At 33.4% G+C, this 22,124-nt stretch overlaps 1 protein-coding gene across 1 annotated transcript in view; it reads right to left on the minus strand.

The window, feature by feature from the left end:
- The window catches only part of DNAI4 (dynein axonemal intermediate chain 4), a 603,028-nt gene that overhangs the window by 149,521 nt on the left and 431,383 nt on the right, over window positions 1–22,124 (minus strand). Inside the window, exon 13 of the mRNA XM_053693220.1 lies at window positions 11,132–11,230. Within this exon, the coding sequence (XP_053549195.1) occupies window positions 11,132–11,230 (99 nt within the window). The remainder of the gene's footprint in view (window positions 1–11,131; window positions 11,231–22,124) is intronic.

The following is a 22,124-nucleotide window of genomic DNA, read 5'->3' on the forward strand; positions in this document are numbered from 1 at the left end:
CTGAAAATGTTCTGGATGAATCGGAATATGAAGGTATGCATCCTGCAAGTCTATTGTAGACATATAATGTCCTCTAACATAACGATTCAAAATTTTCAGATCCAGAACTGGTCTTAATAAATTTTCCTTCTTTGGGACAATGAATAGATTTGAATAAAACCCCAAACCTTGTTCCAGAAGAGGAACTGGCATGATTACCCCTGAAGACTCCAGGTCTGAAACACACTTCAGGAAAGCCTGAGCTCTTACTGGATTTTACTGGGATACGTGAGAGAAAAAATCTTCTCACAGGAGGTCTTACTCTGAATCCTATTCGATACCCTTGAGAGACAATGCTCTGAATCCATTGATTTTGAACAGATTTTATCCAAATATCCTTAATCTGCCCCCTACCAGCTGAGCTGGAATGAGGGCCGCACCTTAATGCGGACTTAGGGGCTGACTTTGGTTTCCTAAAAGGCTTGGATTTATTCCAATTTGAGGAAGGTTTCCAATTGGAGGCAGATTCCTTGGGGGGAGGATAGAGTTTTCGTTCCCTATTCTGACAAAAAGAACGAAAACGGTTAGAAGCCTTAGATTTACCCTTAGGTTTTTTTATCCTGAGGCAGAAAAACTCCTTTTCCCCCAGTAACAGTTGAAATAATAGAATCCAACTGAGAACGAAATAAATTATTACCTTGGAAAGAAAGAGATAGTAATCTAGATTTAGATGTCATATCAGCATTCCAAGATTTAAGCCACAAAGCTCTTCTAGCTAATATAGCTAAAGACATGGATCTAACATCACAAATAAAATGATTAGCATGTTGCAATAAGCAAATAATGCTAGATACGTCAGAATCCAATTCTTGTTGCGCTAAATTCTCCAACCAGAAAGTTGATGCAGCCGCAACATCAGCCAAAGAAATTGCAGGTCTGAGAAGATGACCTGAATATAAATAGGACTTCCTTAGATAAGATTCAAGCTTCCTATCTAAAGGATCCTTAAAGGAAGTACTATCTTCCATAGGAATAGTAGTACGTTTAGCAAGAGTAGAAATAGCCCCATCAATTTTGGGGATCTTTTCCCAAAACTCTATAAATTTTGCTGGCAAAGGATACAATATTTTAAACCTTAAAAAAGGAATAAAAGAAGTACCTGGCTTATTCCATTCCTTAGAATCATATCGGAAATAGGAAAAAACTCCTGGAGAAACCACAGGAGGTTTAAAAACAGCATTTAAACGTTTATTAGACTGAACATCAATAGGACTGGTTACCTCAATATCCAAAGTAATTAACACTTCTTAATAAAGAACGCATATACTCAATTTTAAATAAATAAGTAGATTTGTCAGTGTCAATGTCTGAGGAGGATCTTCTGAATCAGATACATCCTCATCAGAAGAGGATAAATTATCATATTGTTGGTCATTTGAAATTTCATCAACAAAATGAGAAGTTTTAAAAGACCTATTACATTTATTTGAAGGTGGAAATGCAGACAAAGCCTTCAGAATAGAATCAGAAACAAATTCTTTAAAATTTTACAGGTATATTATGCACATTAGAAGTTGAAGGAACTGCAACTGGCAATGTACTATTACTGATGGACACATTATCTGAATGTAAAAGTTTATCAAAACAACTATTACAAATGACATTCGGCGACATAATTTCTACAACTTTACAACAAATGCACTTAGCTTTTGTAGAACCGATGTCAAGCAGCAATGTTTCAGCAGAAGCTTCTGAGGCAGGGTCAAAGTGAGACATCTTGCAAAATGTAAGAAAAAAAACAACATATAAAGCAAAATGATCTATTTCCTTATATGACAGTTTCAGGAATGGGAAAAAATGCAAATAGCATAGCCCTCTGATAGAGAAAAAATCAAGAGGCAAACATCAATGGGGTATTGAAATAATGAAAAAGTTTGCATCATTAGTGTGTCATTTCCGGTTATTTTTTGGCGCCAAAAATGACGCACAACGTAACTAAACTTTTTTGGCGCCAAAAAATAACCGGAAATGACACACTAATGATGCAACCGTGTGAAAGGTCTCGGTGTCAAGTATGACGCCGGAAATGACGAACTTGTGTCATAGACGTACCTTTTCGCGCCAAAAAATGACGCAATAAAGTTTAGCATTTGTCGCACCCGTGGGCCTAATACCGGCCGCAATTTGTAAGAAGTAGTCAATTGAAAAAAAGACTAAACCCCAGGTAAGAAATAAATTTCATTTTTAAAAGATGTTTATATTCCCCAAATATGAAATTGACAGTCTGCAGAAGGAAATACATGAACCTGACTCATGGCAAATATAAGTACAATACATATATTTAGAACTTTATATAAATGCATAAAGTGCCAAACCATAGCTGGGGTGCCTTAAGTAATAAAAAACATACTTACCAAAAGACACCCATCCACATATAGAAGATAGCCAAACCAGTACAGAAACAGTTATCAGTAGAGGTAATGGTAATTTGAGAGTATATCGTCGATCTGAAAAGGGAGGTAGGAGATGAATCTCTATGACCGATAACAGAGAACCCATGAAATAGAACCCCGTTAGGGAAATCATCGTATTCAATAAGTGATACTCCCTTCACGTCCCTCTGACATTCGCTGTACTATGAGAGGAATCGGGCTTCAACAATGCTGAGAAGCGCATATCAACGTAGAAATCTTAGCACAAACTTACTTCACCACCTCCATAGGAGGCAAAGTTTGTAAAACTGAATTGTGGGTGTGGTGAGGGGTGTATTTATAGGCATTTTGAGGTTTGGGAAACTTTGCCCCTCCTGGTAGGATTGTATATCCCATATGTCACTAGCTCATGGACTCTTGCCAATTACATGAAAGAAATAGGGGAGAAAACTATTGAATTTTTAGATCTCATTCTAGAATGGGACATTAGTGGCAATATCAACACGAAAACTTATTTTAAAACAGTTGACACGAATAGTTAACTGAACTACAATATAAATCACTATAAACCCGAGAAGACTAACATTCCATATAATCAGTTTTGAAGGATTCGGAGGAATCGCACGAACCTTAGTACATTTGATGAACAATCTATGATTTTGAAGGAAAGATTTATGGAGAAACAATATCCGGTTGAACTAATTGAAGAGAGCTATAAAAGAGCCCGCAATAAAGATAGGAGTGAATTCCTAAGTAAGACAGTGAGACATAGTGGTATGGAGAAGGACACAATGAGTATATCCACCAAAGAGGATTATAAACGCAAAGGTGTTCCTTTAGATAAGAAGAAAAACAAAAATGGGTTGAGAATTATTACTGTCAGGGTGCCAGGAATCAGACTGAGACGAGAAGTGCAAAATGAATCACACCTATTAATAGCAAAAAATAATAAAAAGTCCACAAGTAACAAGCCAGGAATAAAAACAGAGCTGGTAGTCAGACGAGCCAAGTCTGGAGCAAAGTAAGTAGTCAGACAAGCCGGAATCACGAACAAGGAGAACAGCAGAGTCAGGAACAAACCAGGGATCAGGAACCAGGAGGGATGTCAGACAGCCAAGTAATACACAGGAGCTCTCACAAACAGGTCTGAGACAACGCAAGGGCAAAGCATACTGAACAGAGGCTCTTTAAATAATAAGTGATGACATCACAATTCTGAGACTGCATCCTGTCTCACACGGATGATGTATACCAGTCTGGCCATAAAAGGAAGTGCAGGAATTGAGCAGCATCACACAGTATGCACCAGAGTCAGCAACAGAGGTGAGTAAAATGGCTGCCAGCAGCACATGGCAAACAAAACAGGGAAAAATCCCTGACAATTACTCAATACAATAACAATTACAAGAAGATTAAGAAAATACTAAATAGACAATGGTTATAATTCAGAGAGACCCACTATTGAAGGATTATATAGATGAACAGCCTATTTGCACCTTCAAAAGAGACCCAACAATTAAAAATAGTTTGGTGCCTAGTAAGATCCTAATGAAGAAACGCTCATCAGGAAATAAAGATATAGATACAACCAATAAGATTTTGGGTAAACCGGGGTTCTATAAATGTAAGAGATCCCAATGTGGTCTTTGTGATTCCACTTCAGGAAAGAAAATAATAATGATCTCTTTTGCTACAAAAGAGGTATTTGAGATTGAAACACATTTTACTTGTCATTCTTCCTTTATTGTGTATCTACTGGAGTGTAAATGCGGGATTCAATACATTGGAAGGACCTCCAGACCCCTGAAAAAAAGATGGGGGGAACATATGAGAAACCTTAAAAATAGGGTAACAAAATCAGAGTATACCCAGACATGGGAATAAGTGCCATATGGGAGAAACAGATATCTTTAGTATTTTTCCATTAGAACAAGTTAATCCAAAATGGGGCAGAAATAGACTCCTTCACCTCAGAGAAAAAGAGACATACTGGATTTGGAAAATGAAAACACTGAACCCTTATGGGTTAAACGAAAATATTGATATTGCAGCATTTAATAACTAGTGGTCGGCCTTATCTAGTTTAGGTTGGAAATATCCATGTAATAGATATATGCCTAGTTGGATATACAGTTTGGGAAACATACTTTTGGTAGATAGTGGAGTATGGAGGATTGCTAATAGAATCATATTGGGCCACTGTATATAAAAAGATAGAGGGAACTCTTTAATGAGACACTATATATAGCTGTGTGTTCTGAGTTAGTGTGCTATGTTTTGGTTTAGATAGATTGGTAATATACTCCTGTGATGATAATACTTTATATGTATAACGGAGAATATATCTATATTTGCTTGACTTTTCGGGTTGATATGATGCTTACTGTTTTATATGTACCACATATAGACATTCCTACTCACTTGAATGATAGATTTATAGGGAGTAGTAATTGTTTAATATATATTTGCAGATATGGTTGTATTATCAGCTATATACACATCGAAATATGAAGTTTCGATATAGACACTGTATGATTAGACTGTCAGATTGTAAGGGGTTTTACACTGTGCTCCTGCGAAGATTCTAACATGATCCATATAAATTTTGAGGGTCACGTATTCAGGGACTGCTCCAAGATGAGGGGGCCGTTATTTTATTTTTATATTTTACATTAGATCGGAGCTAGCAATATTGAAATATGGTTGCCGAATGTAACTACAATATAGCCGTAATTTGGAGGCTGGTACTCCGTTGTTGAGTCTGATTGGACACATATGGACAAATCAGGAGCGGTAAACATTGCTACACTGAATAAGCATGGGAGACCTTTGCGCAAGCGCAGTGAAACCTCAAGGATGCCGAGGAGTGTATTTAAAGCCGTGGAATTTTAATTATGTACTACACCTGATGAAACGGTCAGTTCAGATCGTGAAACGTTGTGTTTTATAGTTTTTAAAATAAAAGTCTTTTTATTATACTAGACTTTCCATGGATTTATTTGCAAATAGTAAACTGAATATAATTTATTTGCAAATAGTAAACTGAACAATTTATTTGCAAATAGTAAACTGAATATAATTTATTTGTAAATAGTAAACTGAATATAATTTATTTGCAAATAGTAAACTGAACATAATTTATTTGTAAATAGTAAACTGAACATAATTTATTTGCAAATAGTAAACTGAATATCATTTATTTGTAAATAGTAAACTGAACATAATTTATTTGTAAATAGTAAACTGAATATAATTTATTTGCAAATAGTAAACTGAACATAATTTATTTGCAAATAGAAAACTGAACAATTTATTAGCAAATAGTAAACTGAATATAATTTATTTGCAAATAGTAAACTGAATATAATTTATTTGGAAATAGTAAACTGAACATAATTTATTTGTAAATAGTAAACTGAACATAATTTATTTGCAAATAGTAAACTGAATATCATTTATTTGTAAATAGTAAACTGAACATAATTTATTTGTAAATAGTAAACTGAATATAATTTATTTGCAAATAGTAAACTGAATATAATTTATTTGGAAATAGTAAACTGAACATAATTTATTTGCAAATAGTAAACTGAATATAATTTATTTGCAAATAGTAAACTCAACAATTTATTCGCAAATAGTAAACTGAACATAATTTATTTGTAAATAGTAAACTGAACATAATTTATTTGCAAATAGTAAACTGAACATAATTTATTTGTAAATAGTAAACTGAACATAATTTATTTGCAAATAGTAAACTGAACAATTTATTTGCAAATAGTAAACTGAATATAATTTATTTGCAAATAGTAAACTGAACATAATTTATTTGCAAATAGTAAACTGAATATAATTTATTTGTAAATAGTAAACTGAACATAATTTATTTGCAAATAGTAAACTGAATATAATTTATTTGCAAATAGTAAACTGAATATAATTTATTTGCAAATAGTAAACTGAACAATTTATTTGCAAATAGTAAACTGAACATAATTTATTTGTAAATAGTAAACTGAATATAATTTATTTGCAAATAGTAAACTGAACATAATTTATTTGCAAATAGTAAACTGAACAATTTATTAGTAAATAGTAAACTGAATATAATTTATTTGCAAAGAGTAAACTGAATATAATTTATTTGTAAATAGTAAACTGAACATAATTTATTTGCAAATAGTATACTGAATATAATTTATTTGTAAATAGTAAACTGAACATAATTTATTTGCAAATAGTAAACTGAATATAATTTATTTGCAAATAGTAAACTGAACAATTTATTTGCAAATAGTAAACTGAACATAATTTATTTGTAAATAGTAAACTGAACATAATTTATTTGTAAATAGTAAACTGAATATAATTTATTTGCAAATAGTAAACTGAATATAATTTATTTGCAAATAGTAAACTGAACAATTTATTAGCAAATAGTAAACTGAATATAATTTATTTGCAAATAGTAAACTGAATATAATTTATTTGTAAATAGTAAACTGAACATAATTTATTTGCAAATAGTAAACTGAATATAATTTATTTGCAAATAGTAAACTGAACAATTTATTTATAAATAGTAAACTGAACATAATTTATTTGTAAATAGTAAACTGAACATAATTTATTTGCAAATAGTAAACTGAACATAATTTATTTGTAAATAGTAAACTGAACATAATTTATTTGCAAATAGTAAACTGAACAATTTATTTGCAAATAGTAAACTGATATAATTTATTTGCAAATAGTATCCTGAACATAATTTATTTGCAAATAGTAAACTGAACATAATTTATTTGTAAATAGTAAACTGAACATAATTTATTTGCAAATAGTAAACTGAATATAATTTATTTGCAAATAGTAAACTGAATATAATTTATTTGCAAATAGTAAACTGAATATAATTTATTTGTAAATAGTAAACTGAACATAATTTATTTGTAAATAGTAAACTGAATATAATTTATTTGCAAATAGTAAACTGAACATAATTTATTTGCAAATAGTAAACTGAACAATTTATTAGTAAATAGTAAACTGAATATAATTTATTTGCAAAGAGTAAACTAAATATAATTTATTTGTAAATAGTAAACTGAACATAATTTATTTGCAAATAGTAAACTGAATATAATTTATTTGGAAATAGTAAACTGAATATAATTTATTTGGAAATAGTAAACTGAACAATTTATTTGCAAATAGTAAACTGAACATAATTTATTTGTAAATAGTAAACTGAACATAATTTATTTGCAAATAGTAAACTGAACATAATTTATTTGTAAATAGTAAACTGAACATAATTTATTTGCAAATAGTAAACTGAACAATTTATTTGCAAATAGTAAACTGAATATAATTTATTTGCAAATAGTAAACTGAACATAATTTATTTGCAAATAGTAAACTGAATATAATTTATTTGTAAATAGTAAACTGAATATAATGTATTTGCAAATAGTAAACTGAACATAATTTATTTGTAAATAGTAAACTGAACATAATTTATTTGCAAATAGTAAACTGAACATAATTTATTTGCAAATAGTAAACTGAATATAATTTATTTGCAAATAGTAAACTGAACAATTTATTTGCAAATAGTAAACTGAACAATTTATTTGCAAATAGTAAACTGAACATAATTTATTTGTAAATAATAAACTGAACATAATTTATTAGTAAATAGTAAACTGAATATAATTTATTTGCAAATAGTAAACTGAACATAATTTATTTGTAAATAGTAATCTGAACAAAATTTATTTACAAATAGTAAACTGAATATAATTTATTTGCAAATAGTAAACTGAACATAATTTATTTGTAAATAGTAATCTGAACATAATTTATTTGCAAATAGTAAACTGAACAATTTATTTGCAAATAGTAAACTGATCAATTTATTTGCAAATAGTAAACTGAACAATTTATTTGCAAATAGTAAACTGAATATAATTTATTTGCAAATAGTAAACTGAACATAATTTATTTGCAAATAGTAAACTGAATAATTTATTTGTAAATAGTAAACTGAACATAATTTATTTGCAAATAGTAAACTGAATATAATTTATTTGCAAATAGTAAACTGAACATAATTTATTTGCAAATAGTAAACTGAACATAATTTATTTGCAAATAGTAAACTGAATATAATTTATTTGCAAATAGTAAACTGAATATAATTTATTTGCAAATAGTAAACTGAATATAATTTATTTGTAAATAGTAAACTGAACATAATTTATTTGTAAATAGTAAACTGAATATAATTTATTTGCAAATAGTAAACTGAACATAATTTATTTGCAAATAGTAAACTGAACAATTTATTAGTAAATAGTAAACTGAATATAATTTATTTGCAAAGAGTAAACTAAATATAATTTATTTGTAAATAGTAAACTGAACATAATTTATTTGCAAATAGTAAACTGAATATAATTTATTTGGAAATAGTAAACTGAATATAATTTATTTGGAAATAGTAAACTGAATATAATTTATTTGCAAATAGTAAACTGAACATAATTTATTTTCAAATAGTAAACTGAATATAATTTATTTGCAAATAGTAAACTGAATATAATTTATTTGCAAATAGTAAACTGAACATAATTTATTTGCAAATAGTAAACTGAACATAATTTATTTGTAAATAGTAAACTGAACATAATTTATTTGCAAATAGTAAACTGAACAATTTATTTGCAAATAGTAAACTGAATATAATTTATTTGCAAATAGTAAACTGAACATAATTTATTTGCAAATAGTAAACTGAATATAATTTATTTGTAAATAGTAAACTGAATATAATGTATTTGCAAATAGTAAACTGAACATAATTTATTTGCAAATAGTAAACTGAACATAATTTATTTGCAAATAGTAAACTGAACATAATTTATTTGCAAATAGTAAACTGAATATAATTTATTTGCAAATAGTAAACTGAACATAATTTATTTGCAAATAGTAAACTGAACAATTTATTTGCAAATAGTAAACTGAACATAATTTATTTGTAAATAATAAACTGAACATAATTTATTAGTAAATAGTAAACTGAATATAATTTATTTGCAAATAGTAAACTGAACATAATTTATTTGCAAATAGTAAACTGAACATAATTTATTTGTAAATAGTAATCTGAACATAATTTATTTGCAAATAGTAAACTTAACAATTTATTTGTAAATAGTAAACTGAACAATTTATTTGTAAATAGTAAACTGAACATAATTTATTTGCAAATAGTAAACTGAACATAATTTATTTGTAAATAGTAATCTGAACATAATTTATTTGCAAATACTAAACTGAACAATTTATTTGCAAATAGTAAACTGAACAATTTATTTGCAAATAGTAAACTGAACAATTTATTTGTAAATAGTAAACTGAATATAATTTATTTGCAAATAGTAAACTGAACATAATTTATTTGCAAATAGTAAACTGAACAATTTATTTGTAAATAGTAAACTGAACATAATTTATTTGCAAATAGTAAACTGAACATAATTTATTTGTTAATAGTAATCTGAACATAATTTATTTGCAAATAGTAAACTGAACAATTTATTTGCAAATAGTAAACTGAACAATTTATTTGCAAATAGTAAACTGAACATAATTTATTTGCAAATAGTAAACTGAACATAATTTATTTGCAAATAGTAAACTGAATATAATTTATTTGCAAATAGTAAACTGAATATAATTTATTTGCAAATAGTAAACTGAACATAATTTATTTGCAAATAGTAAACTGAATATAATTTATTTGCAAATAGTAAACTGAATATAATTTGAATACTTTTTTTCAACAATAGTTTTGCAACTAATAGACTGAATAGAATTTGCTTCTGTATTTATTAAAGGGATATAAAACAGTATGAACTAACATACATTTCTAAATATATAATGCAGCCAAAGCTTACCTGCAAAACGGTTTTAACCCCCATTAACCCCTTGGGCATTTACATATATGGAAGGTGCTATACAGGCAGTAGCATCTGCAGAATGCACTCATGCACGTGCACAGTAGGGGACAGAGCCACATGATGCCTGACTAAACCAGTGCACAGTATAATGCTGAAGTTTTCACAAAGCATGTGACATCATCCCCATGGAAACGAGCAATCTTGGCAACAAACACTAGCAGTACCTGCTGTCCCTGCTCAACAACCCTTGTTGTTATATGATACCACAAGGTTTGGAGTAGGACACTGATAAGGGGGTGGGGGTGGTGGAGAAGGCAACATTTGGCAACACTAAAGTGTAAGTAATTTTGCAGATTTGTGGAAATTTTATTAAAATACTTATAGACTTTATTTTACACTTTTTTACACACAATGTTTTACCTCAGTTCACCCTTTTATAATATGCACATAACTCAAAATGTTTTATGGCACTTTAATCAAGTAATTGCATATTTGTTCCTATTTTTAATATAACTAATAATAAATTGTGTAATTGCATAATCCCTTTGGTCTATAATTAATTTGTTCCACCCCAGAACAACTTACAGAATGTGCTTCTATTGAAGATGAATGTTTTTGTTTAATGATAAATTATATTTATGGTAATAGGTGCCATTATGCAACATAATTGTACCCCCTGCAATAATTAGGGATATATGTATAGACCCATGGAACAATTTTCATGATTGGTATCTGAATTGAATGTATTACCTTGTGTCCACGATATGTATCAAGAAACTGTTCATTATACGAGCAGGAGCATTTGTGAATATAACCTTCGTCAGTACCAGCAAGATATACGCTAGAGTCCTTAAGAAAAAAATAATAAAAACCTTTTAATAAATAAAAGATCTGTTGTGGAATTTAAGTGTAATAAATAACATAATAACCATATCTGTCCTGTTATATAACACTCCAGGAGCGAATTTAAAGGGGTATACAATAGTCCCATTTGAGAGCTGCAGACAACTGCTGCTTTCTTCATCAGTTGTGTCTGCTTTAGACCAGCAGTTCTTTGTGGCTTTGGACTGGGACTTTAACTTTGTGTTTAACACCTTTGCAGAGGTTGAGCATATAGACTTGCAGGGTCATTAGAGCTAAAATAACAAGATGATGTAATTATGCACTACAATGTTCCTTTAGTCACAATTCAGATACAGTGTGCAATAACATTTTCCATCTGCTATAAAAACAGCTTTATTCACTTGGAATCCTTTGTTGAAGAACATTTCTAGCTAGGCTCAAGGCCGTACACATGTCTTGAGGATTATATGGCAGCAGGGTTTGCAACAATGTATAACATTGTTACAGACACTGTTGCTATATAGTGCTCCTGAGCCTTAAAGGGACATGAAACCCAAAATGTTTCTTCCATTATTCAAATAGAAAATACAATTTTAAAACAGTTTCCAATTTACTTCTATTAACAAATTTGCTTCGTTCTTATTTTACTTTTTATTGAAGAGATACCTAGATAAGTAGCGTGCACATGCCTGAAGCAGGCATTAGTGCTGTCATCTAGTGCTCTAATGTATAACGCGTGCTGCAGACACGTGCACGCTCCTGAGCTTACACCTCTGCTTTTTAACAAAGGATAACAAAACGAAGACAATTTGATAATAGAAGTAAATTAGAAAATTGTTTAAAATTGAAAGTTCTGTCTGAGTTATAAAAGAAAAAAAACATAATTTACGTAAGAACTTACCTGAAAAATGTATTTCTTTAATAGTAGCGAGAGTCCACAAGCTGTTACATATGGGATATACATTCCTATAAACCATCTCACACATACGTCAGTTTATAGTATAACCAAATGGTGAGGTGTTTAGAAGGCTACAAGTGGATAATGAGGAACAGGAAAAAAGATCCTTTAAACAAAAAATGTACCCCAAACGGGTGGGGCCTCATGAACTCTCACCAGCATGTAAGAAATTAATATGGGAGCAAACAAATAAGAACAGCGCTGAGTACAATTTTAGCCACTCCTATTCCACCTCCCTAAAGATGGATATAATAATGATATGGATATAAGTAAAAACCACGTTTATTCATAGACATCTAGCCACAAAAAGTAAATATAAAACCAGAAAGTTGCATATATATAAAATGTTGCGTATTAAATGGATAACAATAGGGACGTCTCCCTTGCAATCTCAACATATGATATCTGTGTATACACTCTTTAAAAAACAAACATACCAAAACTAAAAATATAAAATAGAAGATGAAAAAAGCGGAAATAAGACCTAATATACCACCTTAATGTATACGCATTATGCGCATCAAAAAAAATATATAATATGTAAAAAAAACGTACAAAGTTCAGTTCCTTTAAATCCTTGGGATAAAAGTAGCCTCAATGTATGGCAATAAACCTTAGGCGTTTTTGAACTGTGTTTATAGTCTGTTATATAGTTGTTGTATCGTTATTTCCACATAGATAATGTAGCCACAATGTGATCAAATAGATGAATCATTCATGTATACAGTGTAAGACAATGTATCACAGGCTTCTGAATGCTTCTATAAATCCTCAATACGATCCGGATGGGTCTAGGATAGGATAAGACAGGGACGCCCGCTCTTAACGTGTATCACGGGAGGGAAAACTAGGTACCTAGATTTAAATCACTGATAAGTGTTTGCAGGTAAACAGCTTCAGCTTCTACGCGTTTCACCCGTGGTATGGGCTTTCTCAAGATAACAGCTGTTCCTGGACACAAAGTTTAAAAATCTGCTGCTTCTAATCCATTGGTTGACAAAAGATATGTAGATTGCTTCTGAAGGTGGTATAATACTTAAGGTGGTATAAGTTAAATCTTAAAGGGACAGTAAACACCAGAAGTTTTGTTGTTTAAAAAGGTAGATAATCCATTTATTAACCATTCCCCAATTTTGCATAACCAACTGTAATGCCTGATGAAGAAGGAGCAAAAGATCACAACTGCAGACTTGAGAAAAAATGTATTTGTATCACTTTCTTAAACAGGCTATTAAATAGCATAGACTGTATGCCTGAAAGTGAAAGGAAATTAATATTTGTAAATAAAGTAATGTATAAATTCAATAGCTGTCTCTGTTATCAAATTTGGTAAATAACAGGAAGCAGAACAAAAGGCTTCAGGTATACTATATTGTTCAGTACATAAAGTAAAGGAAGTCCCAAATGTGAGAGATAAGTACTGGATGCATAAGAAACTTTAGTATATTTAATATGTGTGGGAGGAGTCAATGTGCTGAGTGACAGCAGCACAAGCGGAGAGATCTGACAAAAGTATCAGACGCTGAGAAACAAACAAATCTTGTGCTTGCAGGTAAGGAGTGAGAGGAAAACAGTCCCAACTTACTATAGATCGTTGAAATCAGTTCAGCAATGTACCAAGTTAGAATGTTACGCCAATCCTGTTTGTTCAATTACAGTGAGACTGCCATTTAGTGAGAGAGGCTTGGCTGTGTGTAGCAAAGATTGATATAAAGCAACAAGCAGCAGATAATTTGTAGCTGGTTTCTTAGAGAGGTAACATAGTAGAAACTTGCAGTAGGAAAAACTGGTTCTATTTTGAATGAACAAATTGTAATCCAAAAGAGAGAGATTGGTATTTAGGCAAGTAGCTGCATTGAGCAGGAGAGCTGTAAACTGCTACAAGGAAAATAACTAAGCACCTGTTTGCACACAGGTGAACACCTAAATAGCCTAAGTCAGCTGACTTGTGAAAACATGGAACAAGTGGAAAATGCGAAGTGGATTCCTTACATATGCCCCCCCTCAAGGAAGCTGATCCTCGGCTTGATGCCTGGGTCTCGTAGGGTAACGTCTGTGGAATCGGGAGAGGAGGCGAGGTGCATTAATCAGGTTATGTGGCTCCCAAGTATCCTCATCAGGAGAGTAACCCTTCCACCTTACGAGGTATTGCAATTCCCCATTGCAAATTCTGGAGTCAAGGAGGTCTTGGACTTCAAAGACATCAGAATCCAAGGGTAGAGCTGGAGGAGGGAGAACGATGGAAGTAGAGCTAGTGTTAGTAGCTGGTTTAAGAAGCGAGACATGGAAGGTTGGGTGGATAGGTATTGAAGGAGGTAGGTCCAGAGTGACTGCGTTAACATTGATAACACGAGTAATCGTGAAAGGGCCAATGTACAAACCAGAAAGCTTCTTTGAGGGAACTGGAATTTTTATATTTTTAGTGGAAAGCCACACTCTATCTCCGACTGCATATGCTGGAGCAGGTCTCCTACGTAAGTCATAATACTTCTTTTGAGAGGATTGTGCGTTTTGAATGTTTTTCCTTAGAAGATGGAAATTTTCCACAATAGTTCTTAGGAGGTCATCCACTCCAGGTGAATTCACAGGAGTGTTGTCAAGAATCCTAAAGTGTGGATGATATGCATAATTAGCATAAAAGGGAGAGAGATTAGTTGTACTATTGGTAGAGTTGTTGTATGAAAATTCTGCTAAATATAGATATTCAGCCCATTTTTCTTGATGATAGGAGCAGTAACACCGGAGGTACTGTTCGAGCCATTGATTTAGTCTTTCGGTTTGCCCGTTGGTTTGCGGGTGAAATGCTGTACTCAGCCGATGATCAATTTGTAAGTGTTCTGATAGGGATTTCCAAAAATTTGAGGTGAATTGAGTACCTCTATCAGAGGTTATGATACTGGGGAGTCCATGGAGACGAACAACAGTATTAAGAAACAGAAGTGCAGTTTCAGAAGCAGTAGGTACTTTATGGAATGGAATAAAGAGAGCCATTTTAGTGAGAATATCAGTGACTACTAAAATGGTATTGAAACCAGAACTAGTAGGAAGTCCAACAATAAAGTCCATTCCAATGTGAAACCAAGGACGTTCAGGTATGTCAATCGGTAGAAGTTGTCCATAGGGTTTATTTCTGTCCCTTTTAGATGTAATACAGACTGTGCAGTTTTGGATATAATCTTTCACAGTGGTATACATATCTGGCCACCAATAACTTCTAGAAAGGAGATCCTTTGTTTTATTTATACCAGGGTGACCAAGTAGTGGGGGGTCGTGGTGTTGCTTAATCAGATCATTTCTGAGCATATTTGGAACATATATTTTATCTCCATGGAAGTATAAATTATTTCACAGAGTGAGCTGTCCATATGGAATAGTATTGTCAGAGCGAAGAGCTGTTTGTATTCGTTTGTTAAAAGTTGGTAGGAGACCGAGGAATTTGTCGGCAGGAATAATGCTCGTAGGTTCAGAAGGAAAAGATGGTCTTGGATCTCGTCTGGAGAGGGCATCAGCCTTGCCGTTCTTGGCAGCAGGTCTATATATAAATTGATAATTGAACCTACTAAAATATAAGCTCCAACGAACTTGTCTGCTAGAGAGGGTTTTATTTTTTTGCAGAAACTCTAGATTGCGGTGGTCAGTATAGATGATGACTGGGGATTCCGTACCCTCCAAAAGATGTCTCCAGTTCTCGAATGCCCTTTTAATGGCCAGGAGCTCCTTATCACGAATAGAATAGTTAATCTCTGCAGGAGAAAGGGACTTGGAGTAAAAAGCCACTGGATGGAGTGGTTGGGTTAAAGACTTTCTTTGGGATAGAACAGCGCCAAGTGCATAGTCAGAAGAATCCACTTTGAGCACAAATTGAAGTGAGGGATCTGGGAATTGTAAAATGGGTGCTGAAGTGAATGAATCTTTTAATGAATTGAAGGCCTGAGTAGCTTAAGCATTCCATTGGAAGGGAATAGAAGTGCTAGTGAGTCTGGTCAGTGGTTTGGTTTTAAGGGAGAAATTTTTGATAAACTTCCTATAGTAGTTGCTGAAACCCAGGAAACGTTGCAGGTCCTTTCTATTTTTTGGTTGTGGCCAGTCTCTAACTGCGTCGACTTTATTTTCTTGCATCTTAATTCCATGTGAACCAATGGTATAGCCAAGGAAGTTGATTTGAGTAGTATGGAATACGCATTTTTCTAATTTTGCGTAAAGGCGATGTACTTGAAGTCTAGAGAGTATCCAACTCACATGTTTTATATGTTCTTCAAGGCTGTTAGAGTAGATTAAAATGTCATCCAAGTACACTACTACGCAAATGTCAAGAAGGTCGTAGAAAATGTCGTTGACAAAGTATTGGAACGTGGCGGGTGCATTCGTTAGGCCAAAGGGCATCACTAAGTATTCAAAGAGACCATAGCGGGTCCAAACGCAGTGAGCCACTCGTCACCTTCTCTAATCCGGACAAGATTATACGCCCCTCTGAGATCCAATTTGGTGAATATAGTTGCATCTTGAAGCCTTTCAATAAGTTCAGGGATAAGTGGCAAGGGGTACCTATTTTTCACTGTGATTTTATTTAATTCTCTGAAATCAATGATAGGGCGTAGAGAGTTGTCCTTGTTCCTAACGAAGAAGAATCCTGAAGCAGCCGGTGAAACAGATGGGCGTATAAAGCCTTTTTTAGATTTTCATCCAGGTATGTCTTCAAATGGTCCAGCTCTGGTTGGCAGAGTGGATAAAGATGACCAAAAGGTGGAGTGGTGCCAGGCTTAAGTTCGATGGGACAGTCGTAGGACCGATGTGGAGGTAGGCAGTCTGCTTCCTTTTTACTAAACACTTCTGTGAACTTCTGATAGGCAAGGGGTATTTGCTTAGTTTCTGACAATTGTAGTAGGGGAATGTCCCGGAAACAGGATTGTTTACAGAAGGGAGAAGAGAAATGCAACTTCAAAGTATTCCACGAAATGACAGGTTCGTGTAAGCGCAGCCAATGTAACCCCAAAACAATAGGGAAGAGAGGAGAAGAGATAACATCAAATGTGATGTATTCCTGGTGAGATTCATGAGTGGTGACCAGAATAGGAATCGTGTGATGAGAGATAGGACCTGAGGAAATTTCAGTGCCGTCTACTACCCGAATGGAAACAGGAGACATTTTTTTAATCAGAGGTATTTTATTCTTAGTGACAAGGGAAACATCAATATAGTTTGCTTGAGCTCCAGTGTCAATTATGGCCTCTTCCTTGATGGTCTTGGAGTCCCAGTGTAATGAGAGAGGTAAAAGGCAATGAACAGGTTGGTCATGCACAATCATAGAACTCAAATTGTAATATGGCTTACTGTTCTTATTCTTGTGTAGTGTTGAGCAATCTTTGATAGAGTGGGAAGGAGAACCACAATACATGCATAAACCTCTGGATTTGCGTCTGAATCTTTCTTCGGAAGAAAGTGGTCCACGCATGAAACCAATTTCCATTGCCTCAGGGTTGGTAGATCTTGTAGGCTGAGAGACTGGCTGAGGGTTAGTAAGACTCGACCTTTTAGGTGTGGATTCCCCAAATTGCCTTTCTGATCTTCTTTCTCTCAACCTGCGGTCTATTTGCATGGAGAGTCGGATTAGGGCTTCCAGGGAATCTGGAAGTTCAGTTCGAGCCAGCTCATCCTTTACATTATCAGACAGGCCCAGACGAAACTGGTTCCTTAACGCAATGGAGTTCCATTGGCTATCTATAGCATATAGCTTAAACTCTGTAATGTATGATTCAACAGGCCGATTGCCTTGTTTCAATTTTCTGAGTTTACCTTCTGCTGTAAGCTGTAGATTGGAGTCAGAATATAATTCATCCATTACAGCAAGAAATGACTGTAAACAAGATAATAATGGGCTATTGGATTCGAATAGGGTATCAGCCCAAATGCGGGGTTCGCCGCGTAAATAAGTGATCATGGTAAGTACCTTCACTCTATCATTTGGATATGTGTGAGGCCTTAAATCGAAAGTTAGAAGGCAAGCATTCCTATACTGGCGGTATAGAGATCTATCTCCATTGAAGATATCCGGTGGAGAGATATGAGGTTCAACAGTTGATTCAGTTCCTTGTTGTTTAGCTGGAGCAATGTCCTTGATAACTTTTCTTAAAGTTTCATTTTCAACCCTCAACTCCCTCAAACCATTAGTGAGTTCGTCAACCCTTTGGGAAAGGTTATAGACTAAATTAGGAAGGTCTGCTGGATCCATATGAGAGGCTTAGTTATTATGTAATGCCTGATGAAGAAGGAGCAAAAGATCACAACTGCAGACTTGAGAAAAAATGTATTTGTATCACTTTCTTAAACAGGCTATTAAATAGCATAGACTGTATGCCTGAAAGTGAAAGGAAATTAATATTTGTAAATAAAGTAATGTATAAATTCAATAGCTGTCTCTGTTATCAAATTTGGTAAACAACAGGAAGCAGAACAAAAGGCTTCAGGTATACTGTATTGTTCAGTACATAAAGTAAAGGAAGTCCCAAATGTGAGAGATAAGTACTGGATGCATAAGAAACTTTAGTATATTTAATATGTGTGGGAGGAGTCAATGTGCTGAGTGACAGCGGCACAAGCGGAAAGATCTGACAAAAGTATCAGACGCTGAGAAACAAACAAATCTTGTGCTTGCAGGTAAGGAGTGAGAGGAAAACAGTCCCAACTTACTATAGATCGTTGAAATCAGTTCAGCAATGTACCAAGTTAGAATGTTACGCCAATCCTGTTTGTTCAGTTACAGTGAGACTGCCATTTAGTGAGAGAGGCTTGGCTGTGTGTAGCAAAGATTGATATAAAGCAACAAGCAGCAGATAATTTGTAGCTGGTTTCTTAGAGAGGTAACATAGTAGAAACTTGCAGTAGGAAAAACTGGTTCTATTTTGAATGAACAAATTGTAATCCAAAAGAGAGAGCTTGGTATTTAGGCGAGTAGCTGCATTGAGCAGGAGAGCTGTAAACTGCTACAAGGAAAATAACGAAGCACCTGTTTGCACACAGGTGAACACCTAAATAGCCTAAGTCAGCTGACTTGTGAAAACATGGAACAAGTGGAAAATGCGAAGTGGATTCCTTACACCAACACAGTTATAATAATATACTTTTTACCTCTGTGATTACCTCGTATCTATGGCTCTGCAAACTGCCCCCTTATTTCAGTTCTTTTGACAGACTTGCATTTTTAGCCAATCAGTGCTTGCTCTTAGGAGCTTCATGTGCCTGAGCTCAATGTTTTCTATATGAAACATATGAACTAACGCCCTCTAGTGGTGAAAAACTGTCAAAATGCATTCAAATTAGAGGTGGCCTTCAAGGTCTAAGAAATTAGCATATGTACCTCCTAGATTTAGCTTTCAACTAAGCGAACAAAGCAAAATTGGTAATAAAAGTAAATTGGAAAGTTGTTTAAAATTACATACCCTATTTAATTCATGAAAGTTGTTTTTTTTTTTACTTGACTGTCCCTTTAAGATATATTCTTGTTTGAGATAGAGTTTAAAAACTTGCTACTTGTAATCCATTGGTTGAGAGAATTGTATATTGAATATTGATTATGGTGGTATAATATTTAAGGTGGTATATGTCAAATCTTTAATATACTTCCTCATTTGAAAAAAGAAGAGAAATATCTATCTTTATAGATACAAAGTGCAGCATATAATTGTTTGGTTTTATTAGTCGTACAGAATATAGCTTCTATGTATAGGGTATATGTAAAACCAAGAAATAAATTAAAGAAAAAAACTATTATTATACAAATGGAGATTAGATAAACTCCTAACAAATTACTTATATCTAATCTTATGAATGCCACATATGTTGGGTCAGTCGACATAATAATATATGATGTGTGGTTTTTTAAAAAAAATGAAATTCCCAAAAATACTTTCACAAAGACTTATATAATTGTATTAATATTGGATATTATTTACTGATTAAACTCCCAAAAAGGGGGAAAGGTCCAACTCTGAATTCATCCCTTTTGGGAAAAAGGTATCTAATTTATAAATCAGTTCTGATTCCTTCCTTAAGAGTTTTGTTTCAAAGTTACCTCCTCTCCAATTCCCTTTTACTTTGCACAAACCCCAAAATTGGAAGTGTTTGATGTTATTAGCATGAGTCTCTCTAAAATGTTTGTACAGATGTGAGTCTAGGTTGCCTTGCTCTATATTACAGAGATTTTCCCTAATTCGGTCTCTCAAAATTCTGGTAGTTTCACCTATGTAAAACAGATTACATGAACATTCCATTATGTATACAATCCCCATTTGAGAACATCTAATTGTATCTCTGATGTTAAAAGTCTCACCTGTATTTGGGATGAAAATGCTTTTTACATTTTGTGCTATACCTACAGGCCCTACATGTATGACAGGGAAAAAAAGCTGTTTACATTTTCCCCTTTTAGGTCCCTCTCTTAGAAGAGATAATGTAGGAATAGTTGAGAGGGTCATACATGTAGGGCCTGTAGGTATAGCACAAAATGTAAAAAGCATTTTCATCCCAAATACAGGTGAGACTTTAGACATCAGAGATACAATGAGATGTTCTCAAATGGGGATTGTATACATAATGAAATGTTCATGTAATCTGTTTTACATAGGTGAAACTACCAGAATTTTGAGAGACCAAATTATTTATTTATAAAATATTTTACCAGGAAGGATTACATTGAGATTTCTCTCGTTTTCAAGTATGTCCTGGGCCACAAAACATTGCATTGGTACAATAGGGTACAATAAAATACAAAAACAATAATAATACACAATATATGCAAACATTTAACATAGAACAGGTAGGAAATATTTAATCAACCATGACAGGTGCATTCTGTTTTGAGATATGTAGAGAAGGATCTCTTAAATGATATTAGGCTTGGGGAAGGTTTGAAAGTGTGCGGGAGTTCATTCCATAACTGTGGTGCTCTGTAGGAAAAGGAGGATCGAGCTGCTTTCTTTTTGTATTGAGGCAAGCTAAATAATGTGCTGGTATTGGATCGGAGGTTATAGGAGGTGGGAATAGCCGGGGAGAGCATTCTGCTCAGGTAGGGTGGGAGCTTCCCAGAAAGGCTCTTAAACACAAGGCAGGAAAGATAGAGGGTGCGACTGGATTCCAGCGACAGCCAGTTTAGTTCTTTTAGCATGTCACAATGGTGGGTCCTGTAGTTACATTGTAGCACAAAGCGGCAGAACGAGTTATACAATGTATTAAGTTTATTAAGGTGAATTTGCGGTGCAGGTGCGTATACTACATCCCCATAATCCATGATAGGCATCAGCATTTGCTGTACAATCTTTTCTTTTACTGTAGGGCTGAGGCAAGATTTGTTTCTGTACAGGGCACCTAGTTTTGGATAAAGTTTAGATGCAAGTTTTTCTATGTGGAGGCCAAAAGATAGATTAGGGTCTAACAACATACCCAAGTATTTGAAAGAGTGGACTGCGGTCAGCGTGCAATTGGATTTTGTTTTGATGCATAGATGGGAATTTTGTAATTTGTGTAATTTAGGTCTCGTTCCAAAGATCATTGTGCCTGTTTTGTCAGTGTTTAGGAAGAGTTTGTTTTTTGAGATCCACTTTTCTACCTCTGTAAACTGGTCTTGGAGCACTGCTTCAAGCTGCTGCAGATTGGAATTGTTTGCATAGATTACCGTGCCATCTGCATACATGTGTACAGTTCAGGATTTGCAGACATTAGGCAGATCATTTTTAAATAATGTGAATAGTAGGGGGCCGAGAATGGAACCTTGGGGAACACCACACGTGACTGGGAGAGGGAGGGAGTCACTGTTAGAAATGGAGACATATTGTGATCGATCCGATACATACGATCGAAACCAGGTTAACGGATGATCAGCAATACCAGAGTTTTTTAGTTTGAGCAGTAGTATGTCGTGGTCTACTGTGTCAAAGACCTTTGCAAAAT

This window comes from Bombina bombina, chromosome 10 (genome assembly GCF_027579735.1).
Source record: "Bombina bombina isolate aBomBom1 chromosome 10, aBomBom1.pri, whole genome shotgun sequence".
Classification (NCBI taxonomy): domain Eukaryota; kingdom Metazoa; phylum Chordata; class Amphibia; order Anura; family Bombinatoridae; genus Bombina; species Bombina bombina.